Here is a 15,273-nt window from a genome sequence, read left to right as displayed (position 1 = left end):
TTTGGCTACTGAAATTATAGTTACGCTTTAACTATAAAGTGGCCAAACCCTTTAATGTATTAAAAATACCATTTTCATCACTAATCATTTTGTTTTGGTACTGGTTGCCACACATCTTAATGATTAAAATTATTGCTAATGATGGTAGAACAGCAGGACCGTAGAAAAGCTATGGACACCTTTGTACTAATTATTTTATCATTGATTTGTAAAGCAACTGTCTTAATAGTAGTTATTGAAAATTCCCTGCCATTTACCAATTACTCAAAGAAAGCTAATCCTGCCAGATAGGGTTTCTGTTATCAGTGTTGGAAATAGCGACAGGGAAGGGTAGGGATTTACACCCCAGCTGAAAGAGTGGACAGGTGGGAGAGAATAATTGAAGGACAGCTCACATGGGCTGGAGAGGCGTAGGAGAGTGTTGAAAAAGTAATTTGCAATGGAGAATTGTATAGGTTGTGTAGAAAGATGATAAAGGTCACACAGCAAACTGTAAAGGTTGTAGAGACTATACAGGAAAAATAAAATAAAAAACTTCTTACCAGGCAATAACGGACAAGTTTATAAGTTTCTGTCCATGATTTCTGGGAATATTTCAAGTGAAGTCTTTCTAATAAGGTTTTTGATGAGAGTTTTACTGGAGCTGCAAAAGGGTTGATACAGATTACAATATAATTTGAAACATGCCATCTAGGTTTTACAATGATGTTACTCTGGTGCCCTTTGCTATGTGCGCTTTCAAGAAAGGAAAGAAAGAAAACTGCAGCTATAAAAAGGTGTATTACTGAAATACTGGCTCTGCATAATATTGATAGTAAAAGTAAATACATTTAAAGCCCAAATATATCATACAATTTCTGTTGCAAGACAGAGTGTCAGATACGTTGTCCAAAAAAGTTAAGTATGCTACCCTGTTTCCCCGAAAATGAGGCATAGTGGAGGATTTACAGGATAGCCTAAAGTGTCACTGTCGTTTAATTTTATTTTTTTGCAGAAATCAATAGTACAGGCGATTTTAAGAAACTTTGTAATTGGGTTTATTAGCCGAAAAATGCATTTTTATCATGAAAAAGCAGTTTGAAACTACCCCCCCCCCCCCCCCCGTCTTCATGGTTCTCTTATGGAGAGGGGAGGGGTTAAGGGAGATGAGGCACCAAAACAGGACAACAAAGAGTTAATTTACAGCTACATCACCGGGCTCTCTCCTCTGAAGTCAGCACTGACCTCTGAATACCGTCTTTCACACAGCTCCCACTGTGTAATCCTTTGTTCTCTGCTCTCTGCTGGCGATTAATCTTCCTCCTCCCCCCTCCATAGGTTACACAGGGCTCGAGTGATGTAAAAGAAAAATGAGCAGTGAATAAGAGAGGAGGAGGGAGGGGGGACCTGGGGAAAGTCTTTTTGAATGCATATAATGGCATTTTTGCCTAATTAACCCAATTAAAAAGTTTCTTAAAATCTCCTATGCTGCCCCCACCAGGGTTAGGTCTGGTTATGCTGGTTTGTGACAACTATTGTACAGTATATAATTTATTTTATTTTATTTTTTTTAATAAGAAAGTGTAAATTCTCCATGGAATAATAAGACATCCCCTGAAAATAAGACATAGCGCATCCTTGGGAGTAAAAATTTATATAAGACACTCTTATTTTCGGGGAAACATGGTATGTATGATCTTGTTATGGAAACATTGTTTATGCCCCTTGGTTTTGTCCACTAGGTTTGTAGCAAGAGAAATTCCCATTTATTTAAAGTATCACTAAAGTAGTTTCCCCGAGACATACAGTAATTGATCATAGGTAGCCGTGGCAGTTGCCCTTAAGATCAAGGGTCAAGATCTGTTGTTATGCGAGACAGAGGCCTCTGCTTGGGCAATGTGGTTGCTGAAATTCTGCCATTGATGCAACCTATAAGTGTAGGTCTAAAGCAGGATTGTCACACTAGCAGCCCTCAATCAGTTGAAAAACTACCATTCCCATGATGCCTGTGCAACAGCTGTCCCAGAACAGGAGTGCTATTACTGTTTGTTATATGTGGTTCAGCACAAAATGTATTTTCAATTTAAGAGTGTATCATTTGTACAGGATCCACAGCAGATCTGATGCGGTGTTCAGTTATTTAGATGAAATCTGCTGCAGATTCAGTGCCATTCATCCCTATGAGAGCACATATTCGTAGCGGGATTACCATCCCACTGTGAGTATGTGAGTTAACCCCCCGAGAGCATACTTTACCTGCTCAGCACCGTGGCTGCATGTGAGGCAGCACCGATTGGCTGAGCAGTACCGGAGCCAGAAGCCTCACATGCAGCCGCGTTGCTGAGCAGGTAATGTATGCTCTCGGCTGCAGGGCCGCTTTAACCAGAGGGCACATGGTGCACGTGCACCGGGCCCACTGGTTAAAGGGGCCCCCCGAGCAGGCCGGCCGTTGCTAAGTGCGACCAGTGCGGTCGCACAGGGCTCCGGCCACCAGCCTGTCAGGGGGGAGCGCCATGGATGGGTAATCTACTTACCCCTCCATGGCGCCCCTTCAGGGCCCCGCCGTTCGCCGCTGCCCCCGCCCGCTGCTGCTGCGGCGCTTCAGCACTGCAGCAGCAGCGACACTGACAGAGAGAGAGCCATTGGCTCCCTCCCTGTCAGTCACTCTTGTGGCCGCACTTCCTGCGGTCACAAGAGGCCGCACTCTCCCTCTAGCGCCCGACGTCACTGGAGCGTCGGCGCGAGGGTAAGGGGAGTGCAGCCTCTTGTGACCGCAGGAAGTGCGGCCACAAGAGGGAAGAGAAGAGGAACGCGTGGACCTAGGTGAGTAACAGTGTTTGTTTTTTTCAATGTTATATGGGAGGGGGAGCTATATACTATGGGGGAGCACAGGGGAGCTATATACTATGGGGGAGCACAGGGGAGCTATATACTATAGGGGAGCACAGGGGAGCTATATACTATGGGGGGCACAGGGGGCTATATACTATGGGGGAGCACAGGGGGGCTATATACTATGGGGGAGCACAGGGGGGGCTATATACTATGGGGGAGCACAGGGGGGCTATATACTATGGGGGAGCACAGGGGGGCTATATACTATGGGGGAGCACAGGGGGGCTATATACTATGGGGGAGCACAGGGGAGCTATATACTATAGGGGAGCTATATACTATGTGGGAGCACAGGGGAGCTATATACTATGGGGGAGCACAGGGGAGCTATATACTATGGGGGAGCACAGGGGAGCTATATACTATGGGGGAGCACAGGGGAGCTATATACTATGGGGGAGCACAGGGGAGCTATATACTATGGGGGAGCACAGGGGAGCTATATACTATGGGGGAGCACAGGGGAGCTATATACTATGGGGGAGCACAGGGGAGCTATATACTATGGGGGAGCACAGGGGAGCTATATACTATGGGGGAGCACAGGGGAGCTATATACTATGGGGGAGCACAGGGGGGCTATATACTATGGGGGAGCACAGGGGGGCTATATACTATGGGGGAGCACAGGGGGGCTATATACTATGGGGGAGCACAGGGGAGCTATATACTATTGGGGAGCACAGGGGGCTATATTCTATGGGGAGCACAGGGGGCTATATACTATGGGGAGCACAGGGGTCTATATACTATGGGGAGCACAGGGGAGCTATATACTACTGGGGAGCACAGGGGAGCTATATACTACTGGGGAGCACAGGGGAGCTATATACTACTGGGGAGCACAGGGGAGCTATATACTACTGGGGAGCACAGGGGAGCTATATACTACTGGGGAGCACAGGGGCTATATACTACTGGGAAGCACAGGGGGCTATATACTATGGGGGAGCACAGGGGGCTATATACTATGGGGGAGCAAAGGGGAGCTATATACTATTGGGGAGCACAGGGGGCTATATACTATTGGGGAGCACAAGGGAGCTATATACTATTGGGGAGCACAGGGGAGCTATATACTATTGGGGAGCACAGGGAGCTATATACTATTGGGGAGCACAGGGGTCTATATACTATGGGGGAGAACACAGGGGGGCTATATATTATGGAGAGCACAGGGGGGTTATATACTATTGGGGAGAGCACAGGGGGGCTAAATACTATTGGGGGGAGCACAGGGGGGCTATATACTATTGTGGGAGAGCATAGGGGTCTATATACTATTGGAGAGCACAGGGGGGCTATATACTATTGGGGGAGAGCACACGGGGGCTATATACTAATGGGGGAGCGCACAGGAGGGCTGTATATAACTGGAGGAGCACATGAGGGGCTATATACTACAGGGACACCTTAAAACTATGGAGGCACAGAGGGGTGTAACTACTGTATAGGGGTACAAGGGACCTAACTACTGTATGTGTTGGAGCCTAAAATATTTGTCTGGCAGATTCTGGAGAGAAGATTCACAGCCAGGAGAAGACTTCAAGGTGGCCCAGGCTGGATGGAGAGATAAAGAAAAGGTGACAGACTCTGATCAGAGAAGACGCCCCCGGTGAGTCACTGGATGTAACTGCACTCTGTTATAGGGTTGTAGTGTTAGGGGTCATGATGTGGCGGTATTATGTAATGGTATCATTGGTGATATCTTTCTGTTTTGTTTAGTGCAGTTTTTATGTAATATGTAATCACTGTATGGTGGAAATAGTGTTATAAGGTAACTACTGTATGTATTGGGGGCTCTTGATACAGTGTGGGGGCAAATTCAGTACATTATACAATGTGCCGAAAGGGAAGGGGGGGCCCACTCTTGAGGGCTGTGCACTGGGCCCACCAATGTATTAAAACGGCCCTGCTCGGCTGTGGGGGGTTAACTCACATACTCATATTGACATCCTGCTGTGAGTATGTGCTCTCATAGGGATGAATGGCACCGGATCCCCAGTGGATTTGGCTGCGAATCCGCTGTGGATCAGTTATGTGTGAAGGCAGCCTTTAGGTGTATTCTGCACTTCCACCACTAGATGTCTCACTATAGGTTATGTACTGTATGGCACAGCTGCAGGAGATTCTTTACAAAAGGGTTAACTGTTTCTTTGATTGACTGCATGTGTTATCCCATCAGATGTCGTGCTTTGTAAGCTGACTGAAACCAATCCCTGTCTAGGATACCTAATGCAGAGTCCTCCTTCAACTCCCAGCCTATGAGAGGCCTTATTTTGTGTCACAGGGTGTGTTTTCTCCAAACCTAGAGCTCCCCAAGTGGTGAGGTAAAAACCAGTGTAGTAGATTCTAGTCTGAGGAGAAGGAGGACAGAGTAGGCTAGTCAGCTACCAGTCAGCGAAGTAGTGTGTTTTCTTTATGAAAAGAGTTCCATACCTCCCAACTCTTTGAATGGCCAAAAAGGGACACTTGTGGTTCGCTGTAGTTCACCACGGACCAGATTACGAATGTGTGTCTGTAACTGTTCGCATTTGCAGGGACCCACTGTCATATAGCTTAATCCATTTTTTTTGCGGCACATATTATGGCCCCAAAACGGATCTGTAACACCTAAAGATATGTGTATGGGGCCATAGAAATTAATGAATCTGCATGTGTGAAAGGGGCCATAATGTCATATGAATATAAGAATTTTAAGGATCCAACTTGCAGCATATGATGGAATAAGATGAAAGTTTGGGTCTATTATACAGTATGAAACCAGACACTTTCTATTTCTAGAGCAACATAAAAGTTATAGCAAAGCTAATTCCTAGGTTAAAAAGAGGGACATGTAAGGGGCAAAGAGGGACATGTAAGGGGCAAAGAGGAACAGAGGGACCTTGCTCAAAAGTAGGGACTGTCCGAGGGACACTTGAGAGGTATGGAGTTCTAGATCTAGCCATGCCTGGCTAGAAAACACTTAGTGAGGCTACCAAGAGATAGGGGGAACACCTATTTCACACTGAAGGGCTATCAGAGTGTTCTCTTTAAAACCTTGCCAGGTGTCTGAGGTACTACAAGAGGCAGCAGTCAGATATGTGCAGTTATAGCTAAGAACTCTGCTGCCAGTGCTAGGATTCCTAAGGAGTCACCCCGATAGCTAGCACAAGCAGAAGTGGGGCCTGCGTTCCCATGCTTATGTCACTACGTCCCCACAGACAGCAAAAAGGCACAAGATTATACCTATGGATGCAGGTACTGTTATCACCGACACAAACACACACAAAATTCAGCACATCTGTTGATCGTTCGCTGCGTTTACACATACGATTATCGCTGGAATTCGATTGTTATCGCGCAAATTCGCACGATAATTGTTCTGTGTAAACGCAGCATAACTTTAATAGGTGGTGGGAACAAATGACAAGTGAAACCAGATGGAGTTTAGAAGCATGGTTTCCTGGAAAAACAACACAAAATTTGTTTAAGGGTATAAACACACACACCATATACGCAGCGTATTTACTGCTGCGATACGCAGCAAATGCGCAGCATATTAGATCTAAATAACTGAACACAGCATCAAATCTGCTGCGTATCTGCTGTGTGTGATTGTACCCTAAGAGGAAATGCAAATCATTTGCAGGTAAAGCATGTGCAAACAGGAACTCCACATTTGAGTAATTGAAAAACCCTTCTGTTCAATCTTCAGAAGGTCATATCCCCTGATCCTGAACATAAGAGCTGCCATTGTAAGTAATATGGTAGCACCTACTGGGATGTTATGAAAAAAAATCTGTTGTGCTACTGGAAATGAAAATGTATACATACTTTTATCAAAGCATGTACAGCACTGCCCAGAGGCTGTATGGCTTTATGTTAAAGGTATTGTATATGCTCACAAGCTATGTACACTAATGGTTTTAAGCTGTTTACCCATAGGTTTTAATTGACGCTATTTGTGTCATGATTATGATGAAATTGCTGAAAAATAGCACTAAATGCCATCTGCAGACATAGCCTTGTAGTATGTTTTTTCATGACATCCAATGTGATCAGAGGAAATAAGTACCTCAGTTTGCACTGTGAATTGCTGTATGTATTTTTTTTTTTTGCACACACATTTCAAATAAACTCTAAGGTTATGTTCACACACAGTATTTGTGCTCAATATTTTGGTCAGTATTTTGCAACCAAAACCAAGAGTGGATTGAAAACACAGAACGGCTATGTTCTCACACTGTTGAAATTTAGTGGATGGCCGCAATTAACTGGCAAACAACAGCTGTTCTTTCAAAACAACTGCCATTGTTTTAAAACAACAGCAATTATTTGCCATTAAATGGCGGCCATCCACTAAATTTCAACAGTGTGCGAACATAGCCTTTCTGTGTTTTCAATCCACTCTTTGTTTGGTTGCAAAATACTGAGCAGATATACTGTCCTAGCCTAAGGGTGCCTTTACACAGAGATTTATCTGACAGATTTTTGAAGCCAAAGCCAGGAATGGATGGGAAATAGAAGAAATCTCAGTCCCCTTATGACGTGTTCTCTGTTAATAGTCTGTTCCTGGCTTTGGCTTCAAAGATCTGTCAGATAAATGTCTCTGTGTCAGAGGATAGTGGCGGTCTGCTGCCGCTGCTCCTATTCCACAGTCCTTTGTTTTTTAACATGGTTGAAAGGCAAACGACCGCAACGATCAGCCGACATGAACAATGTCGGCTGATCAATGCCTTCTATTTCATGCAACGATTATAGACCTAATACGGCCGATAATCGTTCCGTGAAATAGGGCCTTAAGGGTCCATTTACACATAAAAGGTGCGTTTACACGTAACGATTATCGTGCGAATTTGCACGATAACGATCGAATTCGAACGATAATCGTACGTGTAAACGCAGCGAACGATCAAACGACGAACGAGAAATCGTTCATTTTGATCTTTTAACATGTCAGCAAATTGTCGTTCGCAAAAAACTCGCTGATCGTTCCGTGTAAACAGTCGTCGTGCGATAGTCCCCCCGCTCGCAGCCCGGCCTCCCGCTCATCCGCCGCCGCTCCGATTGCCCCCCACCCCCCGTAGATCGGAGCGGCGGCGGGGGGTTTGCGATCGGAGCGGCGGCGGCGATCGGAGCGGCAGTGGGGGTGGCGATCAGAGGGGCGGTGGGGGTGGCGATCAGGGCCGGGCTGCAAGCGGGCCGGGCTGGTGCGCGCATTCGCAAAGCGATTTTTCCGTACGATATATCGTACCGTCTAAACGCTGATAGTTACGAAAAAAAAATCATTACTCCGACATCGTTAATCGTACAATCGGGCCAATTATCGTTTCGTGTAAACGCACCAAAAGATTATCTGACAGATTATCTGACAAAGATTTGAAGCCAAAGCCAGAAAGACTATAAACAGATCAGGCCATAAAGGAAAGCCTCAGATTTTTCCTATTTTCAAATCCATTCCTGGCTTTGACTTCAAATCTTTGGCAGATACCAGCCTGCTTGGCTTGAACGAGAAAACAAGCTCAATGCCTTCCTTTGTTTTGTACTTTAGATTCACTTTATAATAGACAGTTTGTAACTTATGGGTAGACCCATAAGTATGCAGTGAGTGTGGTATGACCTCAGCTACACGGCCAGAGGAAGTCCTGGGAGGCACAAAATGTTCATTGCTGTAAACGCTCTCTCCATGCTCCCTCACCCTGTACCACATCAAGATTACCATACACTGAATAAAAGTAAAATTTCTCTTCTTCTACATTAAATGGGTCAGCACAGTTTTTTAGTCCCACATTCATTTCAATGGGAGACAAAACCACATGTATTGTGCAAACAAGCCTCAAAGAAAGAAGCTTGAGGGTACAAACCCACACACCGTAGATGCAGCAGATACGCAGCAGATTTGATGGTGCAGATTTGATGCTGTGTTCAGTTATTTAGATCTAATTTGCCGAGTATCTGCTGCGTATTTGCTGCGTATCGCAGCAGTAAATACGCTGCGTATACGGTGTGTGGGTTTGTACCCTGAAAATCTGAGAGCAACAAGATGATCACTTGCTATTTTCCATAGACACTATAGTCTGTCAAGCTTCATTTTCCAGTATGAGTGAGAAAATTAAATATTTGATTGACATCTTCCCTGTCTGCACATGTTTTTATTCACAAGATCCTCTATAGCAAAACTTACATTTACCTAAGGGAGAGACCTTCTTTTCCTGTTGGTATTCAATAGGAGCATGTAACATAACTGAAGAGTTTTCCTTGTTTACTGGGGTCCAAAGACTCGCCACCATACCCTCCTCTGAAAGGTCAGCATACGCCTCCATCTCTGTTGCATCCAACATGCACCTACAGAGTGATGATCTCTTGTGTGGTTTACCAGCTTCCTTAACACACCTGCACTACTTAACATGGCACAGCTGTCTTCAACTAATGCTTCAACCAGAAAAGCATTGCAGTGATTTTATGTTCATGGTTTTTATGCAGTTTTGGATCAAAAGGCTGTGTTCTCATTATATAAACAAAATAATTCAGCAAATTGTGGATATTATGGACGGGACAGGAATGTAATGGATTCATTCCCTGACCATCACGGTGTGTCAATATCATGCCGGCAGCGGGGAAACTCTTTGAATGGAACTGTAGTGACAGAGCCGCGCGGCTGCCCCCCACAACATTCCCACTTAACCCCCTTGGAGCCAGAGCAGGGCCGGGACAAAGAGTAGGCAGGGGTAGGCGATGGCCTAGGGCGCCAAACAGCAGGGGGCGCCACCAGGCCGAACCCGGAAGCAGCATACAGAAGCTGATTACATCAGCCCCCTGCCGGGAGATACACAGGTCTGTGAGTCTTCTGCTGCTGCTCCACAGGGTCGGGGGGAGGGGCGGCCTCCTGCTGAATACACTGCTCTGGCTGAGCTCTCTTTGCCAGGAGCTGTCTGACCTGGTGCAGGAGGCCAGTATGGGGGAATGTGCAGCATTACACATCCCCTGGGCTCTGGGAGCTGCTCAGCTGTCGGGCCAGAGAGGAGGAGGTGAAGAACGGCAGCCTGCAGACACAGCACATGATGACCAGGAAGTGTCTGCCTGGGCCTCTCCTGTCAGCTGCTCATCGCTGCATCATTATCAGCAGCAGACCCCTCCATGACAGTCCCAGGACGGAGAGGAGAGAAAGTGCAAGCAACCTAGCTGAGAGGTAGCTGTTTTGTGCCTGTGTATGTGTACAGCGACAACAAGAGTGTGTGTGTGTGTGTGTACATAAGAGTGTGTGTGTGTGTGTGTGTGTACATAAGAGTGTGTGTGTGTATACATAAGTGTGTGTGTACATAAGAGTGTGTGTGTATTCATAAGTGTGTGTGTATACATAATAGTGTGTGTGTATGTGTGTCACACTGAGAGGTAGCTGTTTTGTGTCTGTGTATGTGTACAGCGACAACAAGAGTGTGTGTGTGTGTGTGTACATAAGAGTGTGTGTGTGTGTGTGTGTACATAAGAGTGTGTGTGTGTATACATAAGTGTGTGTATACATAAGTGTGTGTGTACATAAGAGTGTGTGTGTATTCATAAGTGTGTGTGTATACATAATAGTGTGTGTGTGTGTCACACTGAGAGGTAGCTGTTTTGTGTGTGTGTGTGTGTGTATACACGTGTGAGAGTGTGTGTGTCACTCAGAGGTAGCTGTTTTGTGTCTGTGTGTGTGTACATGTGTGAGAGTGTGTGTGTCACTCAGGGGTAGCTGTTTTGTGTCTGTGTGTGTGTGTGGGTTTACATGTGTGAGAGTGTGTGTGTATTCATAAGAGTGTGTGTGTGTACACAAGTGTATATACTGTACATAAATATGTGTGTATATGCATAAATGTGTGTCTGTGTGTATATGCATAAATATATATACATAAAAATATATGCAACTGGGGGCAGCACACAAGGGATATATATACAACTGTGGAAGCAAACAGGGGGTCTATATACTACTGGGGGAAGCAAACAGGGGATATATATACATATGGGGGGGGGGCATTTGTCTTCTCTGCCTATGGCACCAAAATTCCTTGTCCCGGCCCTGAGCCAGACTCAGTAAGCAGCTATGTGACCAGATGCTGTATACTGTAGAGGAGCAGAACAACTGTCAAAATGATAGCTATTCTGCTCGTCAGCACAAAGCATATACCCTTCCGCTCTCCTGGATGTGTCTTCATCTGTATGTTGTCTCTACACTGCAGTTGCTCTTCCCCGCTGTGCTAGCCATACTGGCTAGCATATAAGTTTTTTGTACTGCTGGCAGGAGCTGGACTTACAGGTCCCACCTGCACTCCACAAGCACATGCCTTTGTCACTGCAACTACCACAGCAGAGAACATCAGCCTCCATGTACTAACATTTTTTTTCTTGTTTGTTTTTCAGTATCCTGAGGACTACATAAAATTTGGTACACTATATCAATGACCTCCGTGGGTGTTTTTTTTTTATTACAATAGGGAAAAAATTATCTGGTGTATTGTTTTTTTACGCACTTTACAGGCTTAGTAATGGAGTCTGTCTAATAGACAGCACCCATTCCTAAGCAGGGGCTTAGTGTTAGCCCATAAAATGGCTACCACTAACCCCTGCATTATTACTTGTGTTGATCGAACTGTTCGAGAAAAGTTAAGTTCGAGACGAACATCTCGATTTTCTCAAAATCGAACAGAACCGAACTTTTTATTGTTTGTTTAAGTTAGTGTTCGAGTTCAAGTTTGAGCGCCTTTTTGCCAGCCAATCAGTGCAGAGCACATAGAAATGTCAGAAACGTCATTGCTTAGTTGTAGAGGTCTCATTGGATGCTAAAATCACATGACCATCTCATATATATATATATATATATATATATATATATATATATATATCACTGTGATGTGTTCTGGGCGCCATTTTCTGCTCACTCACTGTGCTGTACAGACTGCTCTCTGTCTGTCTGTCTGTCTTGCATGCTGCTATTTAGCTTAGTTAGTTAGTGGGGTGTTTAGCAAGCTCAGGGACTTGGGGACAAGCTCAGGGACTTGGGGACAAGCTCAGGGACTTGGGGACAAGCTCAGGGACTTGGGGACAAGCTCAGGGACTTGGGGACAAGCTCAGGGACTTGGGGACAAGCTCAGGGACTTGGGGACAAGCTCAGGGACTTTGGGACAAGCTCAGGGACTTAGGGACAAGCGTAGACTTAGTTAGATAGCATTTTCCTTTCCATAGAAAGCAATACTTAGGTTTGGTAAAGCTGGGTGACCTGCATTATTTTCTTATTCACACTCAGTGCCCAAAAGTCCATTTTTGTCAGTTTTTATTGATGAATAATAGTATAAAAAAGACATCTTCCCATCTATTATACGCATCTATCAATCATACATAGGAGTTGCTTAGTTAAAAGTTCATTTTTGTCAGTTTTGGGGGTGAAATACCAATCAAATATACTGTGTGTTATTGTCATAGAGATCTATATACTGTATATTATTGTCATATATATATATATATATATATATATATATATATATATATATATACCGTGTGTTATTGTCATACAGATATATATCCAGAAAATAGAGTTCTCTCTGTTGCTAAATCTTTCTCAATGGCAAAAAGTGTAATTTTCACAGGGGTATCCCCTCCAAAAATAATTTTTTGCATTAATAAATAGCCCGTTCATAGCTTTCCATCTTTCCAATATCAAAGCCGGGTGACCTCCATTATACTGACTACTATACAGGATGCTAGGAAAGCTGGGTGACCGCCATTATACTGACTACTATACAAGATGCTGAGAAAGCTGGGTGACCGCCATTATACAAGATGATGGGAAAGCTGGGAGACCGCCATTAGGCCATGTTCACAGAACATATGAGACCGGCCATTCCAAGACCTGGCTGGGTCATGGAATGGGCGGTCTCTGAAAAGATCATCCCTGCAGAAGATCTTTCGGGCCACAGTGCTCTGATGCGGCGCATCCGTGCGCTCCCGCATCAGAACTTTACACTGCCCGCTATGGAGCGAGTGGCTGGATCCGCTCGCTCCACAGTGTGCACTGACATGGGTTTCTGCAGCCACTATTCAATGAATAGCGGCCGCAGAAAACTGATGGGCGTCCCGGCCGGAGCGTATACTATGTATATACGCTCCGGTCGGGATCCCATAGACAGCAATGCAACGTATAATCTCGTAATAGTCACGGCTATTGTACAACGGCTGTGATTTTACGAAAATATGCGTTGTGTGAACATAGCCTTAGGGTACAAACACACACGGCATATACGCTGCGTATTTACTGCTGCGATACGCAGCAAATACACAGCAGATACGCAGCAGATTAGATCTAAATAACTGAAAACAGCATCAAATCTGCACCATCAAATCTGCTGCATATCTGCTGCGTATCTGCTGTGTGTGTTTGTACCCTTATACTGCGTACTATACAAGATGCTAGCAAAGTTGGGTGACTGCCATTATACAAGATGTTAGGAAAGCTGGGTACCATTATTTTATTATTCACACTCAGTGCCCAAAAGTAAATTTTTGTCAGTTTTTCTGTCATACGAATCTATCAACCATACATAGGAGTTGCTTAGTTAAAAGTTAATTTTTGTCAGTTTTAGGGGTGAAATACCGTTCAAATATACCATGTGTTATTCTCATATACAGATATATACCGTGTATTATTGTTATGGGAAAGCTAAGAGACCTCCATTAAACTGACTACTATACAAGATGCTAGGAAAGCTGAGTGACCTCCATTATACTGACTACTATACGTGGTGCTGGAAAGCTGGGTGACCTCCATTATACTGAATACTATACAAGATGCTAGAAAAGCTGGGTGACTGCCATTATACTGACTACCATACATGATGCTAGAAAGCTGGGTGACCTCCATTATACTGACTACTATACAAAATGTTAGGAAAGCTGGGTGACCTCCATATACTTACTATACAAGATGCTAGCAGTTCCCTGAGGAAGCCCTGTTGAGGCGAAACGTACGTAGGGACGGCTGTGACCCTCATAGTAAGAATGGGTGAGTGCTGATAAGACTAAGGGCTTTTGGGTTGTCTTTTTTTTATAATATTGCCTGAATAGTGGTTTACCTAATCGAATTCATGGTTACAATTATAGTGGCACTTTACTAGACAATCCCTGACTAGGCACCCAGTAAGTGTTAATCCATTCATTCTATGTTGTTTGTCAGTAATATATGCAATTTTATCAGTATTTGGTTGTTTTTACATATATCTTTTTAAAGGAATTTTTTAAATAATGTTCGTATCATGTTATTAATACAATCATGGTAAATAAAATATTTTTGCAATGATTCAGAACTTATGCCCATAGTTTTGTTGTGTATTTAAGATGCTAGCAAAACTGGGTGACTGCCATTATACAAGATGCTAGGAAAGCTGGGTGACTGCCATTATACTGACTACTATACAAGATGTTACGAAGATGACAAGATGTCAGTTGTAGCAGTTACCTACAACTGATGTCACTGCTGCCTCAACTCTGCTACGCCACTGCCGCCTCAACTCTGCTACGTCAACCCAGCTACATCACTACCTCTCTACCTCAACTCTGCTATGTCAATACCTTAGTACCTCAACTGTGCTACATCACTGCTGCCTCAACTCTGCTACATCCTTGCAGACTTAACTCTGCTACATCACTACCTTACTACCTCAACTCTGCTATGTCACTCTCTTAACTCTGCTACCTCACTTATCCATTGAAAGCAATGAAGTATTTTACCCTCTTTTGTTTTGTGTCATTCTTAGAGCCAAATTTTTTTTCACTTAATTGTTCCATGTATCCAGTTTACTCGTCTGGATTGTAATTCCAGCTTCTCCTTACCTGTATAGGTATAAAAATTAACCCCAACATGTCCCATTAACTTTAATGGGGTTCGAGTTCGACTCGAACATTTAACTGTTCAATCATCACTTATTACCATTATTACAATTATTACCCCAGTACCCACCATAGTAAGGTTACTGAGAAGAGCCGGGTACCAGCAGTCCTAGAATATGAAAAATTGCGCTCCTGGTCTGGGGTGTTGGGGTGGCTGGTATTGTTAGCCTGGTTTAAAGCGACTCTGTACCCACAATCTGACCCGCCCCCAAACCGCTTGTACCTTCAGATAGCTGCTTTTAATCCAAGATCTGTCCTGGGGTCCGTTCAGCAAGTGATGCAGTTATTGTCATAAAAAAATCTTTTAAACTGGCAGCCCTGTGCCCTTTGGCCGGGTCTTAGTTTGTGTATGCATTAGGCTAGCACAAGTTCTCTGTCCCTCCTCCCCACCCTCTTCACCATTTTTCCTATTCCCCTGCAGTGAAAACTACACAGATGCCTTAACGATCCAGCCCATGTGCCGGGCTCACACAGCTGATGACTAGGAGACAATCTGCCTGGATC

At 44.4% G+C, this 15,273-nt stretch overlaps 1 protein-coding gene across 1 annotated transcript in view; it reads right to left on the bottom strand.

The window, feature by feature from the left end:
• The window catches only part of LOC138784179 (mediator of RNA polymerase II transcription subunit 1-like), a 90,334-nt gene that overhangs the window by 56,915 nt on the left and 18,146 nt on the right, over positions 1–15,273 (bottom strand). Inside the window, exon 3 of the mRNA XM_069959691.1 lies at positions 543–643. Coding sequence (XP_069815792.1) covers positions 543–643 — 101 coding nt within the window. The remainder of the gene's footprint in view (positions 1–542; positions 644–15,273) is intronic.

The sequence above is a fragment of the Dendropsophus ebraccatus genome, chromosome 2, assembly GCF_027789765.1.
Source record: "Dendropsophus ebraccatus isolate aDenEbr1 chromosome 2, aDenEbr1.pat, whole genome shotgun sequence".
Taxonomy (NCBI): Eukaryota; Metazoa; Chordata; class Amphibia; order Anura; family Hylidae; genus Dendropsophus; species Dendropsophus ebraccatus.
Note: the sequence above shows the minus strand (reverse complement) of the source record. Positions and strands in the feature narration are given on the sequence as shown.